The 22504-nt window shown below is 51.6% G+C and overlaps 1 protein-coding gene across 2 annotated transcripts; it reads left to right on the forward strand.

The window, feature by feature from the left end:
- Positions 1-10598: 10598 nt before the first annotated feature.
- KLHL36 (kelch like family member 36) lies at positions 10599-22183 on the forward strand. 2 transcript variants are annotated; one of them, NM_001077118.1, is given in 5 exon segments: positions 10599-10731; positions 13169-13247; positions 17852-18925; positions 20437-20594; positions 21472-22183. In NM_001077118.1, coding segments are annotated over 4 exon segments (1851 nt in total). In that variant the 5' UTR covers positions 10599-10731; positions 13169-13184; the 3' UTR covers positions 22028-22183.
- The last annotated feature ends 321 nt before the right edge of the window (positions 22184-22504 follow it).

Below are 22504 nucleotides of genomic sequence, written 5' to 3' on the forward strand. Positions count from 1 at the left end.
GAAGGGCAACATGATCTAGGATTTTATCTACCAGTGAGTAAGGGCAGGGTGGGTGCAAGCCTCTGAGTGGAGCAGTGTGGTCTAATGGCTGAAGGTTCAGAAAATTTCTCTCCCAAACCCTGGCTCTGCCATTCCCTTCCTGAGCCTCAGTCTCCTCTTCCATGAAGTGAGGACCACATGTGGAAAATCATATCAAAGGCAATAAAAGCAACTACTTAAAAAAATTTTTTTTTTAGTCGCACCCATGCAGCATGAGAATCTTACTTCCCTGACAAGGGATCAAACCCACGCCCCCTACATTGGGAGTAAAGAGTCTAAACCACTGGGCCACCAGGCAAGTCCCAAAAAGCAGCTGATATTTTAAGTGCCAGCCACCCTCCCCCTCCCCTTTCCAATCAGTATGAAACTTTAAATTGCCTTACTAGACGTGGCACACAAAACTCCACCAGGAAACAGAAACTATATACAGAGCTCATTCAGCGAGTGGGGAAGTATATAAGCAGGAAGAATTGAATGAAGGATATTGACTACAGCAGCGAGCAGAGAAGTCCAGCAGGTTGGTGCACCCCAAGAAATCAGCCACAGCCCAGAGATGGGTGAGCAGCCCTGGGTCAGAGAGACAGGGTCAGGGGACACTAGAGTAGAGCTGAAATCACCTAAGGGATGCTGCAGCTCAGAGAAGGTATGGCTACTGGAGATTTGCTCCAGAGACGGGTAGAAATACCCCTGCCGTTTCTTCCCTCCTGCCTTCCACTCTCTCACCAGGGTCTTCCACTATCAGACCCAGCATCCTGCAAAGGGGACCCCTTCTCCCACTCCACCACCATCCTCCTAGCCCTTCAGGGTCAAGGAGGGTAGTTAGGAGGAGGCGGAGGGTACTTAGAAGGAGGCGTTCTAATGTCCAGAACCAGGGAAGAAGACATGGTCGAGCTGGTCAGACCACGCCTTGAGAATTGTGTTCTGATGTGGGGATTGTGCTTAAAGGAGGACCCCAGCAGACACTGGGAGGGATGCGAAGCCACAGATGTGGTTTATCCTGCAGGAGAGTGGCTTTGTGGAGGATAGGGGAACTGCCCCTTCACTTGGGAGGAAGTCCCTCTTACAGCAGATAATAGTGTTCTTTTAAAAAAAAAAAAGAAAGACTTGGCTGCATTGGGTTTTTGTTGCTGCACACAGGCTTTGTCTAGTTGCAGTGAGCAGGGGTTACTCTTTTTGTCTAATTGCGGTGCATGGGCTTCTCACTGTGGTGACTTTTGTTGTGGCTCACAGGCTCCAGAGGTCAGGCTCAGTAATTGTGGCACTTGGACTTAATTGCTCTGTGGCATGTGGGATCTTCCCAGATCAGGGATCAAACCCACAACCCTTGCATTGGCAAGTGGATTCTTGACCGCTGAACCAGCAGGGAAGTCCTGAAGGTAGTCTTATACGACCCTCCTGGGAGCAGATCTAACCCGATTACAGGAAGACAGAGTTGGAGTCAATATAAAGAAGATCTTTCTCTTTCATAGAAATTAACACAACATTGTAAATCAGCTGCACTTCAATTTTCAAAATATATTGATAAAAAAAAAAAAAGGAGAAGAAGAAAACTCTTTTCTGATGGAACTGAATTTGGCTTTCCTGGGAGGTAGTGAGCTCCCCATCACAGCAAAGGATTTGTGAGAGTTAATTCTTGGTCTAGTGACCGTTGCTATTTTGAACTAGCTTCTACTTTTGACATGACAAAGAAATTTCAGTAACCCAGGGGATCCGGTATTATCAGTTAAACTTTTAAACTTGCTTTGTGAAAACCTGTTTTATTTCCCCTTGGTGTGGTGTGTTTAGTCATTCACAGGCTGTAAGTTTCTCACAGACAGTAAGATGTATGTAGATCCGCCTGACTTTAAGCAAACATAATATGTGAAAATTTTGGTTCTTGGTTCCACTACAAACAAACAAACAAACAAAAAGCTATCATTTAATTTCTTTAAACAATAATTTTCCCTAGGACATTTAAAATATACTTTCAGGGTCAAATAAAAATTTTCCTGAAGTGTTTATTTTATGTTGGCTAAGGGAAACTATTATCCAGAGGAGGTCTATAGAGAGGAATAAATTAATGTGAACAATATGCAAATAAAAAGCCACAATTTTCTGCGGTATTTGTTAAAATAAGCATCTTTTTGGCTTTTAGCACCCCATAACAGCAGCCTGCTGAAGAAGACAATGGCAACCCACTCCAGTACTCTTGCCTGGAAAATCCCTTGGGCAGAGGAGCCTGGTAGGCTGCAGTCTATAGGGTCCCGAAGAGTCAGACACTACTGAGCAACTTCACTTTCACTTTTCACTTTCATGCAATGGAGAAGGAAATGGCAACCCACTCCAGTGTTCTTGCCTGGAGAATCCCAGCGACGGGGGAGCCTGGTGGGCTGCGGTCTATGGGGTCGCACAGAGTTGGACACGACTGATGCGACTTAGCAGCAGCAGCAGCAACAAGTATATGTATATGTTCTTCTTTGAGCACAGGCTGGCTGAAATACACTAGTGTATTTTTTTTAATTGAAGTATAGTCGATTTACAATATTGTGTTAGTTTCAGATGTATAGCAAAGTACTTCAGTTATATTTATATCTACTCTTTTGCAGATTCTTTTCCATTGTAGATTATTATAAGATATTGAATATAGTTACCTGTACCAGATAGTAGGTTCTTGTTTGCCTGTTTCATATAGTAGTGCATATCTGTAATCCTAAATCCCTACTTTATCCCTCCTCCCTCTTCCCCTTTGGTAATTATAAATTTGCTATGCCTGAGTTTATGTTTTGTAATAAGTTCACTTGTTTTATTTTTCAGATTGCAGATCAGTGCTATTACATGGTATTTGTCTTACTCCGATTACTTCACTTAGTATGATAATCTCTAGGTCCATCCACGTTGCTGCAAATGGCATTATTTCATTCTTGTTTATAGCCCTGTATCTTTCTTCTTGCATGGACCTTCTATAACCTTCTATTGTGATTTCCCATTTCCCATTCTTTATGGTGGTTACAGAACCTAAAGAATCTTTCAAAACCGTCGATGTGCAGAATGAACCCTTTACCTGGAGTTCACAGTCCCTTCCACCTTCTCTTCCCTGGTTTCTACAGTTCATTTGATGTCAATTTCCTTAATCAGGGGCTTCAAGTTTTCCCAAGTTTCATTTCAGTTTTCATAGAGACAATATTCTTTCTTTTTACCCTCATGTTTCCATGATTTCTGTAACACTTAATGGAATCAATTATTGATGATAATAAACACAACTGCCATACACAAGTTTGGGAGCAAACACACACACTCTGCCTAAGGGTAGAGGACAAAGGTGAGGAAGAAGTATGTAGGTGGAGAGTTCAGTATGCACGTGTGTTTCACAGAAGAAATAGGACAAGTTCAGTAACCTAGTGAGTCAGTTTAATGAAAGCTAGTTAAGAGAGTGTCTTAAAAAAATAACTATAAAAATTAAAACTTTGAAACTCAATTAAAGCTTTGAAAAAATTAAAAGCTTTGAAACTCAAAGTGCCTTTTTGTGTGTGCATTAGCTCATATTACTTGGTCATCCATCATGTGCTCTTTCATTCATTAAATATTCCTTCTGTGATCTCACAATAGTAGACATATTGCTGGCTACAGGCTGATTGGCAGGGTCACTCTATTATGCCCATTTTATTGGTGGGGAGACTGAGGCTCAGCCAGCTGACATTGCCACACACATTTAAGTACAAGTGCCAGGTCTTTTGGTTGTACATCCTCATGTACTTCCTACCATGTAAGACAGACGGTTCAGATTTCTCTTCCCCTTAAACCAGAAGTTCAGGTTCTCCATGCTGACAGTATGAGGGAGAAAGCAGACTATTCTATAAGCCATTTTGGAAAACTGACAGATAAATAGATTGAAAGGCAAATTTTCCCAGTGTTTGGAGTCAGAGTGCTGACAGCAAACAGAAGGCACATTAGATGGATTCTGAAGAGAATTTATTTTTTGAAATAAGTGTGTATGTATATATCTATGTATGTATTTATTAGGGCTTCCCAGGTGGCTCAGCTGTAAAGAATCTGCCTGCAATGCAGGAGACACAGGAGTTGCAGGTTCAGTCCTGAGTGGGGAATATGCCCTGGAGGAGGAAATGGCAACCCACTCCAGTACTCTTGCTTGAAAAATCCCATGGACAGAGAAGCCTGGTGGGCTACAGTCCACGCAGTCGCAGAGTCGGGCATGACTGAGCATGAGAATACATTTATTTATTTGGCTGCACTGGGTCTTAGTAGGGACACTCAGGATCTGCAATCTTCATTGCAGCATGCAGGGTCCCTTTTTTTAAATTAATTAATTTTAGTTTTGGTTGCACAAGGTCTTCATTGCTGCATGTGGGTTTTAGTTGCGGTGAGCAGGGGGCTACTCCCTAGTTGCAGTGCATGGGCTTCTCATTTCGATAGCTTCTCTTCTTGTGGAGCACAGACTCTAGGGTGTGTGGGCTTCAGTAGTTTAAGCACAGGGGCTCAGGAGTTGTGGCTTCATACTGTATGTAGGATCCATTAGTTGCACGTGTGGGATCTAGTTCCCTAACCAGGGATCTAACCCGGGACACCTGCATTGGGAGTGCAGAGTCCTAGCCACTGTACCAGCAGGGAAGTCCCTGAAGAGAATCTAGGGACTACAGGGAGTTCCCCACCTTTCTCCTCTTGCCCTCCTGTCTCCATCTGGTGCCTCCCACTGGTTCAACCCAATAGGAAGTCACAGGGGAGAGAGCCCAGGTGATGCCTTCCGTCAAGGTCGGACTTCTAGGACACAGAGAAGGTGAAGAATGAATCTGAGCACAAGCAGATGGGTAACAACCAGAGCCCACCCTGCTTGCCAATTGGCATCACTGATATAATTCTTTTTTCCTTTATGGTGTTAAGAATTCTCTGAGACTGATTCAGAAGGAAGGGGCAGGGGAAGGACATTCCAGCCAGGGCCGTATTGGTACCAGCCCACCAAGGGGGTCAGAGGGAGAGGGTAGGGGCAAGGTCCTAGAGTAGACACAGGGAACTGTATTCAATATTCTGTGATAAACCATAATGGAAAAGAATGTATATACACATATAACTGAACTGCTGTGCTGTACAGCAGAAGTTAATACAACATTATAAGTCAACTATACTTCAATAAAATAATACATACATATATACACAGGTAAAGCTACTTCAACCACACTAGCCAGGCACCCAGCTCACTGCCAAAGGGTTTCTGTTCTCATAGAGTCCAGCTTCCCCTGCATGGACCCCTGCAAGCACCCCATGTCCAGCCAACCAGAGTTCCTCCTCAACTGTCCACTGCTTCACTCCTCCGGGTCTTTGCACATGCAGTTTCCTCTGCCTGAGACCCCCTTCACCACTCTCATCTGCCTAGAATCTCCCACTTACCCTTTCAAACACAGCTCAGGTGTCACTGCCCCACAGTTTTAAGTCATGCACAGAAAAGCTTTATCTCAGGGGTGTCAGGGAAGTTTAGCATTTGAAAAAAAAAAATGTTCATTCCTGGAATTAACCATGCCAACAGAGCAAAAAAAGAGCAAAAAAAAAAAAAAATCTCTGGGGATCTGGAGATGTATGTGTGAATGAAAATATCAGTGAGCCAGTATCACACACAGGTCATCATGCTAAGCCCTCTCCATGGAAGGGGAGGCAGGTAGACAGACTCTACTGCCTCACTGTAAACCTCATTCCTCAGAGGAGGAAAGCAAGGTACAGAGAGGCTGAGCAATTTGCCCAAGGTCACACAGCTGGCAAGTGGTAGAAGCGAGGGCTGAAGTCTGGTATCTTCACACCACATGCTGTAACTACGTGGCATACTGAATGAATGACTGAATGAATGCAACCACCAGAACCAAAATGATGGTCGACCCAGAGAGACGACAGCCCTGCTGAGTCAGGGTGGGCTGCCCAGGTCAGTCCCTGCAGTGGGGGAGAACAAGAGCAGGGACAGGCAGTTCAGAGATGGAGAAGGATGACACCCCCTCCCATGGAGCAGACCCTTCCCTGGGGACCTAGTGTTCCTCCTCCCCTGGGTCCCGACGGCTGGGGGCCAGCCTCCACCCGCCCCTTATATCACTATATTACAACTGCAAGTTCCTGTGTCTCTCTCCCACTTTGGATGTCAGGCCCATCCTGACATTTCACTCAAACTTTTCTGGCCAGGACTGTTTGTCCACCTAGGGACAATCCACTTTTCTTGAATAAAGGAGACAAACGATATTCAAGACTGCAGGAGCCCTGGTGAGAACACGGCCAGACCCCACTCCAAGAAGCAGTGGAGCAAGGAGCCAGTTGCTGGCAGGAGGTCAAAGCAGGACCAGCTGCTTGGCTGACAAGGTATCAACCAGGCACTTGCTCTTTTCCCTAAGAAGAGTCAGGCTTGGGCCTGAAGTCTGAGCTTGAACTCTATAGACAGAAACTAAGGGGTCCTGCAGCTCACGGGGGAGCTTGGAAGAGATGTTGAAAAGGATGTATCTGAGAGTGCTGCTCCGTGCTGTTCCTAGAATCCCATCAGTACCTCAGGGCTCAGTGGGAAAGTGCTGTGATCAATTAGCAATATCTGCCATGCGTACTCTACCACCAGATGTAGAGGTATGCATGCTCTCTGTTTACCATCAGGTGGCAGGGCTGTGGGCGAAGGGGCTGGGCAGATTAGTAGTCATAACAGAATGAACGGTTCTCAAGAACTTGGAATGTGCCCTGTTAAATGCTTTGCCTGTTCTATTTTATTTAATCCTCAAGATAACTCTCAGAGATAAGGGACTCTGGCCCCACCCCTATGGCAGCTCTATGAGAGTCACAATTTTACCTACTTGTATATTTTTTCATATTTATTTATTTATTTGGCCTCGCTAGGTCTTAATTGTGGCACATGGGATCTTTAGTTGGGGCATACACACATTTAGGTGTGGCCTGTAGGATCTAGTTCCCTGACCAGGGATCGAACCCAGGCCTCCTGCATTGGGAGCGTGGAGTCTTGGTCACTGGACCACCAGGGAAGTCCCACCATTTTATTTATCTGTGTTTAGCGCTATATCCGCAGCACCTAAAAGAGTACCTGGCATATGGCTGGCACTCAAAAAGTGTTTGCTATTGAGTAGATGAACTCCCATTTTGAAGATGAGGAAACTGAGGCCCAGAGAGACAAGCAACTTACTCAAAGTCATACAGTTAATGAGAGGTCCTCTAGGGCAGCATCTCTGGAATGTTCTGAGAAGTGGCATTGTTCTATAATCTGTGCTATGCACTAGCTACAGGTGACCAGTCAGGACGTGACATGGAGGTAAGGCAACTGAGAAAGTGCATTTTAAATTTCATGTAATTCTAACTAATTAAAATAGAAATGGCCCAGCACAGCTCTAGAGCTTGAGAGTTCAACCACCCTAGACCGATACCAAACACCAGGTCCAGGTTTTCCAAGTCAAATGAAAACACTGAGAGTTTTTTCAGTTATAATCCTATCAGGAAGGGCAGGGGGTGTAGCAGTGAATGAATCACAAGTAATTGTATTACTTATGTGGCTCTCCTGGCCACACAGTTTTGCGAAGGCTTTTATCCACGCGCTGGGTTTCACACGAGAGGCTTGAAGACTCCATGGGAGACGTGGCTAGTCAGGGTTACCTGCTGACCTTGGACCACAGCCAGCTGTGCAACCCTGAAATGCCAAGCATTTCATTTTCACAGCTGGCAAACAGGGAACCATGGCAAACAGAGTCAAGCTGTGGGCCAGGCCAGCTTCCTTAGAAACCTCAGCAGTAAGTGACCAGCAGTTCTGACCTGACAGGTCCCAAGACAGCATCAGCTCCAGGAGAAGCCGTGACACGCAGGAAGCTTTGTGTACATTTAGCGCCTTCTATCTGCCTCCCCTCCCCTCTTCTCTCTACCCCTCTTAGGGGCTGGCCTCTTCCTTTCCCTCTAGTCATGAAACAAGATGATCTTGAGAAAGCGCCTGAAGCTGATGAATGAATGCTAAGGTGTCAATGACTCATAGAATCCATTTTCAAATGATTTCTATTTTAACAGGAAACAAAGTCTTCAGCTAAGGAAGAGTTTTCTAACTGGTAGACAGGCATCATCAACAAAAGTTCAAATTTATGGAGCTTTGTTCATGGGGTTTTATGCTTCCCTGGTGGCTCAGATGGTAAAGAATCTGCCTGCACTGCAGAAAACCTGTGTTTGATCCCTGGGTTGGGAAAATCCCCTGGAGAAGGAAATGGCAATCCACTCCAGTATTCTTGCCTGGAAAATCCTGTGGACAGATGAGCCTGACGGGTTACAGTCCATGGGTCAGAAAGAGTCAGACACAACTGAGCGACTAACATGCATGGGGCACTGATGGAAGTAGTCAGCATGTATTAATTCATTTATTATTCATTCATTCATTATATCATTCATTCATCATGTATTAATTTGTCAACACCACGAAAGGAACAAAGGCTACCCCATTTGGAGGTGGGAAATGGAGGCACACAGTGCAGCTGGTCCAGTTGGCACCGAGCCAGGGCCCAAATCCAGGCACAGCTGGGGAGGCAAGTTCTGCGGAGAAGGAAGCAGGAAGCAGAAATGCCAACTGAGGGGAAGAAAGTCTTTTCTCTTTTAATCTGAGATTAGGGACGACCAAGGCCTGGGCCAGCAAACCTCTGTGGCTTCACCCATTTACTGGTCTGTTGCTTCTTACCCTCCAATCTAAACAGTTACAAATTTACTGGAGGAACTGAGCCAAGAATTCCACTTGCAGACGTGATCCAGGGTGGCCCCCAGGCTGGCTCACTTATGCTGGGCTGCAATTTTTCTAGATTACTCAGCCTTTGGGAGGAAAGCTGGGCCAAGGACAAACCTCTGGTGAGAACAGAGTGTTTAGAGAGCTGCCTGCCTCCTCCTTCCCTCCTCCTCCAAGAGACTCAGGGACCTGGAGGCTCCCTGGGGAGCTAGGGCTGCAGCTGCAAGGAACAGTTCTCCTAGGCCTCACTCCATCCCCAACACCACCTCCCTCCCTATCCCTCCCACCCGCCCCCCACCCCAGGCCCAGCTGTTCTTGGGACAGGGCTGGCAGTTCACTGACACCTCTCCAAAGGGCCTGCACCACACAGAATCACGTGCATGCAAAAAACACAGGGCTGCTCTACACTTAGGTACTGACAGCTGTTCTCCTTGGGTGAGTAATGTTTTCCCTTTTGTGCTTGTCCCTTTTGATACTGAGTACTTCCTTAGTTTTTATTTATTTTTTAAATTTTGTTTGTGCTCTGTGGCTTGTGGGATCTTAGCTCCCCAACCAAGAATCGAACCTGCTCCATGGCATGAAAGTGCCGTGTCCTAACCACTGGACCGCTGGGGAAATCCCAATCCACCCTTTTTAACTGTACAATTCAGTGGTTTTTCATCTATTCAGAGTTGTTCAATCATTATTATGACCGAATTTCAGAACATTTTTTATCACACTCCTGCCCAAAAACATCCCTTAACAGCCACACTATTTCCCTCAACATCCCAGCCCTGAGTAACCACTAATTTCCTTTCTGTCTCTATGGATTGGCCTGTTCTGGACATTTCATATAAATGGACTCATACAATTCCCGTTCTTCTGTGTCTTTCACTTAGAATAATGTTTCCAAGGTTCATTCAGGCTGTAGTGTAAGTTTGACAATGATAGATCTGTGGTGGTTAAAGCTCATTTATTCCTCAAACACGTAGTTAAGAGGCTACCAGGTGCCAGCCTTGGGGCTGGCAGCAAACCCTGCCCCGGCGGGTTTCCAGTCAGGGAGAGAGAAGAGTAAGTCGAATGAACAAGGAATGATTGAGAAGAATTAGACGGAGGTAAGCACAGAGCTCGGAGAAGGCAATGGCAACCCACTCCAGTACTCTTGCCTGGCAAATCCCATGGACGGAGGAGCCTGGAAGGCTGCATGCAATCCATGGGGTCGCGAGGAGTCGGACACGACTGTGCGACTTCACTTTCACTTTTCACTTTCATGCACTGGAGAAGGAAATGGCAACCCACTCCAGTGTTCTTGCCTGGAGAATCCCAGGGACGGGGGAGCCTGGTGGGCTGTCTATGGGGTCGCACAGAGTCGGACATGACTGAAGCGACTTAGCAGCAGCAGCAGCAAGCACAGAACTGTTTGGTAGTGAAGAGAGGAATGGTGACTTTAACACAGGGGGCCAGCGAAGGCCTCGCTGTAAGTGAACGCAATGCGGCCGGCCGAACTAAGGTTGGAAGAGGGTGAAGGTGCGAAGGTGCCCCCGCGATGCCCCCTCCCAGCACTCAGGTCCCCCAGGCCCCCGACCTCGCCTGTCTGGTCCACGCCGTGTCCCTGCGCCTGGGACGGCGGTCGACACCCAGGAGGCGGTCGCGATGCTTGACTCTTGAGTGGCCCGCCGGGGCCGCCAGTGAGGCCCCGGGTCGAGGGGGTGTGCGGGCCGAGGGGTGGGCGAGGACCCCACGCAGGCCGGGACCCCGCACAGACCCCGCCCCGGCGCAGGCCCCGCCCCGCGCAGGCCCCGCCCCCGCACCGCCTGCGCCCACCCGCTCCCGGCCGCCGCCATTGGCTGCGCGCGCCTCCGCCCTCGGCCTCGCACTTCCTGGCGGAGCCATGGCCGCGCTCCCGGCCGGCCCGCGGGCTCCGGCGCTCCGGCCCCGCCGCCCCGCCCGCTCGGCCCCGCCGCCGGGGGTCCCCGCGCCGCGCCAGTAGCGTGCCCTCCCAGGTGGGCCTCCGCGCGCGCCCTGCTCCTGCGCTGGCCGGGGCAGGAGCCCGCGCGCCTTCCGGGGGCCGGGGCAGGGGGCGGGCCTGCTTCGGGAGGGTCGCCGGCGCCGCGGTTCCGCCCGCGGGAGCCCTTTGTGCTCGGCGGAGCGCCGGTGAGGACCGCAGGGCTAGGGGCGGGCCCCGAGGCTCGGGGCTGGGGAGGGGGCCGCCGCCCCCACAGGTGGGACAGGTACGGCCTGCGCGGCGGCGCGCGGCCCAGGTGGGCGAGCGTCCCCGCGTCCCGCCGCCGGCGCCCTCCCCGCTCTGCGCCCTCCCCAGCCTCGCGGCCGGCGCGAGCCCGCCCGGGCGGCTGTTGTGCCGGCTGTTCCGCCTAGCGGTGCCGTGTCCGAGGAAGCCACGGCGGTGTCCGCCGAGAGCCGGGACCGGTGAGTGCGGGCGGGCGTCCGGGTCCACCTCCACCTCCACGACGCGGTTTCCCCCACCTCCCGAGCGCCGCGGTCCGGCAGGTTTCAGGCCTGAAACCCGGGCTCCCTGGGGACCCTGCCGGCCGCCCGGACGTGGCCTCTGTTCCGTGTTTAGTAAAAAGACCTCTCAGCGCCTCACTGGGTATCGCCACCGTCCCTGCGGATGGCCTTGACCCCTCACCTGCTTGCAGAAAGCACAGGAGGCAGCTGACACCCACACTCCTGGAGCAGCTGGGCACCCGAACCGCTTGCCCGCAGACAAAAGGGAGCCTCCTCACGGGGAAAACTCTCTCTAGAAACGTTGGCCTAGAAAACAAAGCTTTTAGCACTGAAGGCAGACCTGAGACCTGGCTGGCTGCCTCGGGTGGTGGAGACGGTCTGCTGCGGGTGACCTTGGGCGGGCCCCACGGCCACCTGAGCCTGGGCATCAGGAGCGGCGGTGACACCTGTCTCGGAGGGTGAAGGTGAAACAAGGAAGTCAGGGATGAAGAGTAGGATGGCTGCTGGTGTCCTTCCTTTCCGTCTCTGAGCCCCCAGCATCCTAGGGGCAGTCAGAAAGGATTGGGGGGAGGGCTACAGCTGGTCTTTGTCACAAAGTTGCTAATTTGCCGAGAGAAATCTACTTATCCCTTCCTTTCCCCCAGGAAACTGGCAGGGTAGACTGCACCAGGATCGCTTCCCCAACCCATTCCCCCACATCACTGGAGCCCCCTCTTGTTTTCCGTGATTATCTTAACTGAGCGCTGGACTCCTTATTGCACTGTTACTTATTAGCAAAAGCTGACTCTTCTCAACTCGGATAGCAGGGGATAGATCCCTCTGTAAACCCTCTGTCCCAGTATATGACTTGTGCCCATGTTGCTGGCTTAATCCTTCCTCCCTGTGCGCCCATCCTCCGAGGTCCCCCAGAGCCGGCTCTGTGCTCTTAGTGAGTTACTTGACATTTCAAAAACTGGAAGAAGCCTGTCATGGTGTGGGTACACCAGCCTTTGCCATAGACTCCACCATGAAGTGTGTAGAAAGGTTAAATTGCTTGTTCAAGTTTATCTTGGATGTTCCAGGCAGGACATAACCCCATCCCCTCTCCCATTCTCTCACAAAGGTTTCCTGCCTGTGGGTATTTGTTTAATGGCCAGGTGGAGTAGCCTAGGGCTTGAGAGCATGCAAGCCTCCTTACCTTGGAATCCTGACTCTGCTGCTGCTTCCTGAGTGTGAAGCTGAGCAAGTTCCTTCCCCTCGCTGGGACAGCTTCCTCCTCTGTAAACTGAGGGTAATAATAGTGCTGGCCTCCTGGTGATGTTGTGGGGCTTAAATCAGTGAGACAAAGAAAACAAGACAGTGCCTGTGTCCAGAGCATATTTTATACGTGGTAGTCGTCACTGAACCGTATCCTGAACGTCACAGAATTTTACAAGGGTGAGACTCAAAGCCTAGGCCCCATTCAAGTGCCCATGTCTGTCCAGTTTTGAAGCTGAACAGATTCAGCTTTGATTGCCAGCCATTCACTAGCTTTGTGTGACCTTGAGCTCAACATCGTCATCTGTGAAATGGGTTAAGTGACGTCAGCTTGGTCAAGCCAGGTGGAAGGTTACTATGATGGCAGGTGTCAGTCCCTTAACTTGGTCCCAGGGTCATAGTCTGGGTTCTGAAATGACAACTGTTGATACTGTGGTCTTGATCTATTGCAAAGACGGCCTTCTGATCAAACATCCAAAGGTAGGTGTTTGTAGGTGAGCTGAGAGACAAGACGTGGTGGGACTTTAGGTGAGAAGGGAACGCTTACTATGTGTTCTGTCTGATTTGAACACCCGAATGTTTTCAGCACTCAGCGTGACAGAGTGCTTGGAAGTACAGTGTTGTCTCTCTCTTCCCTCCCTTCGCTCTTGCTGTCACTGACACCTGCCAGCAGAGCCTGCGATTTGTGAATGACCTCGAGTTATTACTACATGCTCAGAAACCCCGTTCTTGTCGTAGGGCTGCGATCTCGTTTATGATGGAGGGAAGCCGGCAGACGCGAGTGTCTCGGCCGTACAAGATCAGCGAGTCCTCAAAGGTCTGTGAACGGGTCACTGTGCCGATTGCCCAAGAAGCGTGAGGGTTTTCTAACAAGCTCATTCTCATTGTACAGGCTGATTTTCTATTCTTGGCATTGGTGTTAATCTCCTTAACGGTGACTAGAGGCGGCACAGGCAAGGAGTGGAAAAATCATAAAATCAGAGAGAGCGGGGGTTGAAGGGAGTGGTGGATGTTAGAAACACAACTGGACTCCTTTATCCTGCACTTTGACCCTGAGAGGTGTACAGGACAGGGTGGATGCCATGGGATTCCTGTTTCCACCTGAGGCTCCAAAGATGTCTGTCAAGAAGCCAGCCCCCAGCCTTATAGTGGGGGCAGCACTTGGCATACCTGATGTGAAGGGCCAGAGCCTTTCCTGATCGTGACCTTCTGGGACCCTAGGAGTGAGTGAGGGTGGGCCCCCAGGGCGCTGCTACCTACCTGTGTCACACTGACTGCATCAGACTCGTCTTGGGAAGGGGGGAGGGGGCAGGTGTCTCATTGGAAGTACATGTACCCAGCCCCACCCCAGACCTGCTAAATTAAAGTCTGGGAGCAGGACCTGGTATTCTGTAACCTTTAGCAGACTCCTCAGGTGACTTGGAGTGGCCCTTGTCCCCACAGCCGCTGTAGATGAGGTTCAGGGGACCAATTTGTGGGACAGTCCCCATTTATACCTGTCTCTTTATAAATATCAATAGCGTCCTTTTCTTTAAAAGTCTCCTGTTTTGACGATTAAATGTCATGGTTGGACTATATCATGCATTCTCCATGGGGCTGACATTGCTCACAAGGGGTGAGCTTCGGGGTGTGGAAAGAATTTTACTCTTTCAAAGTACATATAATACATGCCCAAATATATAGACTGTATATTGTGTGTTTAAATGACATAGCAAGCTGTTAGGGAAAAAATATCTTAAAAGCAGACAAATGAAGAAAGATGAAGAAATACCATTTTAGATAAAGGGAGCTGCGAGCAACTTACAGATGAGGACAAAAAGAGGAATGAGGTTCAACAGATGTGTGAAAAAGAAAAATGGGGTGTAATTTTCAGGGGAGGCTGATCCCCCTGAGAACTCTCCTGTTTCCATTTGAGCCGACTGAGAAGGCCCTTGCCAAGCCTGGCTTTATCTGCTGTGAAAACCCAGAAAGGTCTCACTGCTGCCTCAAAGGGGCTTTGTTTCGGAGCTTGGCTGCCGAGACAGCGTAGCTTTCTAAGTTCGACAGCGCTAGAAACCTTTGTCCCTTCAAGCCAGATTCTGAGCCTGTTTCTCTTTGAATTGAAGCTTTCAGGAATAGGCTTCTTTATCCCTTGGTTTGTTGTATTTATGTTCCTAACATTTCATACTTAGCAAGCGCCCAAATCATAACGTGCCCTTGAATTTCTAGACATTCATCACACCCGTGTGGCCAAAACCTGGATAAGTTAGAAAGAATATCACCAGACCCCTCCGGGTCCCTGCAGTAGGGAGAGCCACTCTCCCAGCTTTCAGCAGTTTCACCTGCCCTTGAACTTGTATGAATGGAGTCGGGGGTGGCTGTGTGTGCCTGCTCCTTGCTCTTGTTGGCCTGCTTCGGAGGGTCACCCCAGTTACCGCTTGTGGTGGTACACCTTGCCTGTCTCAGATCAATGGAGCCTTCCATTCTGTGGCTGCCGCTGCTCATTTGTCTACTCTAAAATATGTTGATCCAATTTAATGCTGAATTTTTTATTCTTTAATGTTTATTTATTTTGGCTGTGCCACGTGGCTTGTGGGACCTTAGTCCCCTGACCAGAGATTGAACCCGCACCCTGTGCAGTGGAAGCGACTGGAGTCCTAACCACTGGACCACCAGGGAAGTCCCTGAATTCTTTTTTAGTATAAGGTGCCCCATACCTCAGGTTCCCTGGTGGCTCAGCGGTAGAGAGTCCACCTGCCAATTCAGGAGACACAGGTTTGATCCCTGGGTTGGGAAGATCCCCTGGAGGAGGAAATGGCAACCTATTCTAGTATTCTGGCCTGGAAAATCCCATGGACAGAGGAGCCTGGCGGGCTACAGTCTATGGGGTTGCAGAGTCGGACACGACCTCACAACTAAACAACAACATCCCCATACCTGCTCCTTTCTGCCCAGCATTAGACCCTGAGTACCTGTGTTTCTTTCCCTTGCCTAGCCTTTGGTGAAGGTGCTAAAATAAGAAATGAAGGGATGAACAGGGTTAATGTCATGGGAGAAAGTCGAAGGTCAGAGTTTCTAAATTATGTGAAGTGCTGCAACTCAGTTACTGATGACCCTTTAAAGTCGGGAAGTCACGGTTGTCTGTTTTTAGTTGTTGTCTCTGCTGCTACACTAAACATGTGGAAACAGGCTGTGGTGGAGACCCAGGTGCAGAACTAAACGAGCCCACCTAGCCTGGAGGCCCAGCTGTAGAAGCAGTGTAGAAGCCCTCTCCTCCGGGGCTCTCCCTATCCTTGCCCCTCCTCAGGGCTATTTCCTTTTCACGCCGCAGCTAGGGGCCTGTGTACCCCTATTTAACTGTGATAGTTCCAGTGCCCCCGCCAGCTTGGAAGCAACCAGACCAGGGTGGGCTCAGAGCCCACTTGAGGCCCCTCAGTTGCTTCTCAAGGACACTAGCCTTCACTGTCACTCGATAGACCGCCCCTGTGGTGCCTTTTTATTTCCTTCAGTCTGCACCCAAGTGGGGCCCCAGGCCAGCTTGTGCTGGAGCCCAGACCTTTCCTGCTCAATTATAAGCCAAAACCAGGCCAGCCCAGCGCTCTCTGGATAACCAGAATAGGCAGAAATATCCATGTGTGAACCTCCAAGAAGCCACCCTGTAATGTCAGGCAGGAGAGCCTGGCTCTGTGGACTTGAAAGAGAAGGGAGCTGTAGGGATTGGCTGCATGGTGTCCTCAGAATGTGAGGATGTTGCCTGAGACTCGGTGTGGATGGAGCCATGGATGTTGGAACTGGCTGGACGGGAAGGACCACAGGGAAATAAAGTGGCCCGTTACTGGTGCATTGGAGGTGGTAGAGAGCAGATTTGGAAGGGAAGGAAAAACCAAGCCCCAGCCATAGAATACACGTTGAGAAGTAACCTCTAGGGACCTGTGTGCAAGTCAGCCAGCTGCTTGCACCTGCCCAGCCTCACCACCCCCACCACACATCAGACTTAATGCCTAGCCCTTTTTCCCAATCACCCTTGAATCTCCCTGCTGATGTTTCTGAGTGGTCCGTTTTCTTATATGTTGAATCATCTTCTTGTTTTTATAGAGAGTAAATAGAGCAGTGTGAAATATCCTGATTATTCCGTCCAGGATTTAGAAACTGTTATCTAAAGTCTGAGTTTTCTTTGTATCTTTAAAAGCCCAGGGCAGGCAGACAACAGTCAGTCAATGTCCACCAACCTGAATGTATTGAATTAACTCCTATTAATTATTCCTATCAATTGATTTGTTAATTCCTGTGTAGCATGGTGATTAAAGGTTTGGGCTCTGAAATCAGATCTAGTTTCAAATCCCAGCCCTGCCTCTCAGTCTCTGTGGGATTTTGGACAGATTTTGCAGTCTTTCTGAGCCTGACTTTTCCTCATCTGGAAATATAATTGACACTCCCTTGGAGGGTTCCCATGATGCTCGAACAAGAGCGTGCAGTCACGTGTACAGGGCCATGTGTAGCATAGTGTTGCTGCAGTTTACATACGTTTCTTTTAACCCTGGCCGTGACTGCTGAAGCCGTGTTTCTGAGAGTAAGTTCCCCAGGCACGTTAGTCTCTGGGTCCCGTGACCTTGTTGGATGGTCTCGTAGCCTAAGTGTCGGCACTGCGCCTTCGTGGGGACTGAGGGGCCCAGCAGGTGACTCTGCTGCCGCTCCCCTGGGGCCAGCTCTGTGCCAGGTTCTGTCTCATGACCCCCACAAACCTGGGTGATAAACAGACTCAGCCTCACTTGTGAGACCAGGAACGGAGGCTCAGAGGCTGCTGGAGACTCAGAGGCTGCAGAGCTGGGGCTCCACCAACTCCCGTCCCACCAGAGAGGCTCCGCCCCACATAACTTCACCCTCCCCACGGGACAGCGTTTGCAAACCTCTGCCATGACACACACTTGCTGAGAAGGAAACAGAGATGGGAAAGGAGGGAACGAAGAACACTTTGGGGAATTCTGTTTATAAAGGAGGAAGAGAGGGGGAGAATGAAAGGAAAAAAGAAAGGTTGAGTAAATTTTATTTGTAAAGAAATGGAACTGAAAGTTGCTCAGTCGTGTCTGACTCTTTGCGACCCCATGGACTGTAGCCCACCAGGTTCCTCTGCCCATGGGATTCTCCAGGCAAGAATACTGGAGTGGGTTGCCATGCCCTCCTCCAGGGGAATCTTCCTGACCCAGAGATCAAACCCGGGTCTCACGCATTGCAGGCAGATTGATTACCATCTCAGCCACCAGGGAAGCCCAATACAAGTACATAGCCACACACACACACAGTGAAACACCCTTACTTCTGCGAGGTACTCTGGCACTCTGTTTCCCGTTCTCTCTCATTCTGCTGTATGCTAAACGCTGGTCGGGTGGCGCTAGGTGGGTCCGAGGCCCCCTCCCCTCCTGACAGGCGCTCTCGCCGATGCAGGTGTACCGCTGGGCCGAGCACTCGGGCACAGTGCTGCAGCGGCTGAATGAGCAGCGCCTGCGCGGCCTCTTCTGCGACGTGGTCCTGGTGGCCGATGAGCAGCGCCTGCCGGCCCACCGCAACCTGCTGGCCGTGTGCAGCGACTACTTCAACTCCATGTTCACCCTGGGCATGCGCGAGGCCTTCCAGAAGGAGGTGGAGCTGATCGGCGCCTCCTACATCGGGCTCAAGGCCGTGGTGGACTTCCTGTACGGCGGGGAGCTGGTGCTGGACGGCGGCAACATCGACTACGTGCTGGAGACGGCCCACCTGCTGCAGATCTGGACTGCGGTGGACTTCTGCTGCGAGTACCTGGAGCAGGAGGTGAGCGAGGACAACTACCTGTACCTGCAGGAGCTGGCCTCCATCTACAGCCTCAAGCGGCTGGACGCCTTCATCGACAGCTTCATCCTCAGCCGCTTCGGCACGCTGTCCTTCACGCCCGCCTTCCTGCAGAACATCTCCATGCAGAAGCTGTGCGCCTACCTGGGCAGCAGCGAGGTGCAGCGGGAGTGTGAGCACGACCTGCTGCAGGCCGCCCTGCAGTGGCTGACGCAGCAGCCTGAGCGCGAGGCCCATGCCTATCAGGTGCTGGAGAACATCCACTTCCCGCTCATCCCCAAGAACGACCTGCTGCACCGCGTCAAGCCCGCCGTGTGCTCGCTGCTGCCGCGCGAGGCCAACTGCGAGGGCTTCATCGAGGAGGCCGTGCGCTACCACAACAGCCTGGCAGCCCAGCCCGTCATGCAGACCAAGCGCACGGCCCTCCGCACCACCCAGGAGTGCCTGCTCTTTGTGGGCGGCGAGGTCTCCGAGCGGTGTCTGGAGCTCAGTGACGACACCTGCTACCTGGACGCCCAGAGTGAGCAGTGGGTCAAGGAGACGCCCCTGCCGGCCCGGCGGAGCCACCACTGCGTCGCCGTGCTGGGGGGGTTCATCTTCATCGCCGGCGGCAGCTTCTCACGGGACAACGGAGGGGATGCGGCCTCCAATCTCCTTTATAGGTATGACCCCCGCTGTAAACAGTGGATCAAGGTGAGATTAAAGCCAGATTATTTCTTTACTCTTGAGGACTTTCGATCTTCTTAACCTTAGTCTTGACTGCCCCCTCACTCCCTTCTCTCAGGCCTGGACAGCCGTCCTGCTTCTGAACTAGGTGTGATGATAAGATGACGAGCCCCATCACAGCCCCCTGCCTGGTTGGGGGCACTGAGGGCTGACTGGCCACCTTCTGCAGGGATGGGCCACGCCCAGGGCACCGCTGCCCCGTAGAACTCTGCACCCGCAGAACAGTTCTGTGTCTGTGCCATCCAGCAGTAGCCACCGGCCACATGTGGCAGTTGAGGGCTTGAAGTGTGGCCCATGGGACCGAAGAACTGAGTTTTCGGTTTTATTTCATTGTCACGTGTTTAAACGTGAGTGTGAATGGCCGTGCGAGGCTAGTGGCTACCATCCCTGATGGCACTGGTCTGGAGACTTGACCCATACTTCTGACAGCCTCCCCACGTCTGGGAGTCTCCGCCAAGCTCCTCTTTGGGACAGGTTTGGAGGTGCTTCAGGGAGGCTGCGAAGGCTCATGTCTCGTAGGAGCCATGGCCCCTTGGAAGGTGTGGTGGCTCATGCTGGGAAGGGGCTGGGGCTTGGTATCAGACCCAGGTTCACGGCCCAGCTTGGCCAGTTGTAGCTGAGAGTTTCAGGCTGGCTCCACGCCCGCTCCAAATCTCAGCTTCTCCCTCTGGAAGCGGGTGGGGGGATGTTGACCTCCCAGGGTGTGGTTGTAGCTCACATTGTTGGGGGGTGGGGGTTGTGCTCCTTTCCTCCCCAGAACCACAGCGCCACTCACGAGAGTCTGTCCCAGTCTTCATGCTCACCTCAGTCTCCTGACCTAACTTGGAGGTTTCCTGAGCTCAAGGTTCAGAAGGGACTCAGATGACTTTTCTCTTTTATTCTCAAAAATCTAAAACCAAGCACTCTGTAAGTCTTGCCACAAGAAGGAGGCTCCCAGCCTAGAAGGCTGGCCTCCATACCTTCATAGCAGTGGCAGCCTAACCATATAGTCTGCTGTGGAACCGTGTTCATTCGAATGTCCTGCTTGTCTTTAAAAAGGAAAAAAGAAGCTTGGGTCTCCTGTTGCTAATTTCCTGCTGAGTGCTACTTTCTGCCCGCCAGCACAGATGGCAATCAGTACTACTTTTTAAAATACCTGATTGTGGGGGGCAAGGGGAAAGGTGAACTTACATTTCAGGAAACCAATCCATCAGTGGCTGGGACCCGTGTGTCCTGCAGAATTCTAGTCCAGACAGGTTTGGCCAGACAGGTTTGGGGAAGTGAATTCTCCATGCCCCTCATAGGGATTCATGAGGTCTTGAGGGCCCCACCCAAAGAGCCCCCCTTTCTTCTTCCAGTTTGGCTCCCTTCCCCAGACTCAGGTGGCCTCTGCCTCACCTGGGCTGTGTCTTCCATGGAGCATGCTGGGGACACAGTGCTGGGTGTTGATGCTGACCCAAGTTTGGGAATGGGGAAGTACAGGCGTGTCGCCTCCACAGGTGGCCTCCATGAACCAGCGCCGTGTGGATTTCTACCTGGCCTCCATCGAGGACATGCTGGTGGCCGTCGGTGGCCGAAATGAGAACGGAGCACTCTCCTCGGTAGAGACCTACAGCCCAAAGACCGACTCCTGGTCCTATGTAGCCGGCCTGCCAAGGTGATTGGGGTTTGGGGGCAGATCTACAGACGCCGAGGCTGCGGGGTGGCAGTTGAGCCCACCTGCCTTTCTGGGTATCTTGGCCTCCAATTCCAGGCAGAGTCTCCTGGCTTGTGAACAGCAGCATGAGGAGCAGAGGGCGTAGTGGCGGCGTGTCAGGGCGCCTGTTGGGGGCTGCCTGAGTGCTCCGTTTGCAAGTCTCCTCACTGCCTGAGTTTCAGGGAGTGGGTGCTGGGTTCAGGGGGTGAGAGATTCACTGAAAACCTCTCAGCTTTGGGCAGGAGGAGTTCAGGGGGTGGGGGTCGTCTGTGCTCCATCTGACTTGAGCAGGTGTCCCCACCCTGTGCTGTCTCTGCTGCTTCGTCTGTGAAGGGGGCGTGATGACTGTCCCACCCTTTCCAGATGTCCATTCACTGCGTTTATCGTCACAGGCTTAGCAGAGGGGACTTGTTTATCTGACCAGCCCCCTGCGATCGAACCTGCAGGTGCACCCTCTGAAGCAGGCTTGCTGTGGACTTGTGTCTAGGGGACTTGGTCCCTGGAAGTTAGAAGAGGGTGTGGGGTGAGCGTCTGGGTGTGGATCCCAGCTCCTTCACTGAGCCACCAGGGAAGCCCTACCTGGACACCTGTGAATAAGATGAGTAGACAGTCATGATAGTAGCTACTGATGACCGTGTGCCAGCCTGGGCCTCGTGCTTCACGTGATGAGTTGAGTCCCTTGATCCCCAAAATAACTAGCAGGGTGGATTGTAACCCACGTAGTTTATCACCCAGAACCAGATGACCGTGGTTGAGGAAGCCGACCGATGAAATCTTGACCTTGTCCTAGGCAAGCCCTGAGCTTCCTCTCTCCCTCTGTTCGTCCGCCCATCCACAGGTTCACCTATGGCCACGCGGGCACCATCTACAAGGACTTTGTGTACATCTCGGGGGGCCACGACTACCAGATCGGCCCCTACCGCAAGAACCTGCTGTGCTACGACCACCGGACGGACGTGTGGGAGGAGCGGCGGCCCATGAGCACTGCGCGCGGCTGGCACAGCATGTGCAGCCTGGGGGACAGCATCTACTCCATCGGCGGCAGCGACGACAGCCTGGAGTCCATGGAGCGCTTCGACGTGCTAGGCGTGGAGGCCTACAGCCCGCAGTGCAACCAGTGGACGCGCGTGGCGCCCCTGCTGCACGCCAACAGCGAGTCGGGCGTGGCCGTGTGGGAGGGCCGCATCTACATCCTGGGCGGCTACAGCTGGGAGAACACGGCCTTCTCCAAGACCGTGCAGGTCTACGACCGCGACAAGGACAAGTGGAGTGAGGGCACCGAGCTGCCCAAGGCCATCGCTGGCGTGTCGGCCTGCGTGTGCGCCCTGAAGCCGCGGCTGGAGGACAAGAAGAAGAAGGGCAAAGGCAAGAGGCCCCAGGACCACGGCCAGTGACCCCTGGCATGCCGACAGACCAGCAGCCACCGGGAGAACCCTGGCACCATTATGTACGACCTAGCAGCTTTTTTTTTTTTTTTTAATTTTTACTTTTATGATTCTTGGTATTTCTATGGTATCACAGTAACCGATTAAATATTCTATGTGATTTGACATACCATCTTGCTTGAGTAATTAACCCAGGGCCCAGGCAAGAGTGGTCACTGCGTCTGTGCGGGGCTACTTCCCAAGTCACCAACCCCTGTGGGTGCCCCCCCACCCCCTGACCATCCCGCTGAGAGCAGCCAGGGCAAGAGTGACGCAGAAGTTTCTGTAGTGGAATGAAGGGCTCCGGTGCGACAGTGCAGGCCCCGTAGTCCCCGCCTCCCCAGACCTGGCTGAGCTTTTCAAACACCAGGTTCCTGGGCCCCACCTCAGAATTAGCGATTCTGAAGGGGACTGAGGGGGGCTGAAAACTACTGTCCTCGGAATGAC

Source organism: Bos taurus, chromosome 18, assembly GCF_002263795.3.
Source record: "Bos taurus isolate L1 Dominette 01449 registration number 42190680 breed Hereford chromosome 18, ARS-UCD2.0, whole genome shotgun sequence".
Classification (NCBI taxonomy): Eukaryota; Metazoa; Chordata; class Mammalia; order Artiodactyla; family Bovidae; genus Bos; species Bos taurus.

Coding starts and splice junctions, on each gene's coding strand:
- KLHL36 (XM_024978614.2), top strand. CDS start 13,185: ATGATGGAGGGAAGCCGGCAGACGCGAGTGTCTCGGCCGTACAAGATC. Junction 18,926..20,436: donor GCTGTAAACAGTGGATCAAG/GTGAGATTAAAG, acceptor TCGCCTCCACAG/GTGGCCTCCATGAACCAGCG. Junction 20,595..21,471: donor TATGTAGCCGGCCTGCCAAG/GTGATTGGGGTT, acceptor GCCCATCCACAG/GTTCACCTATGGCCACGCGG.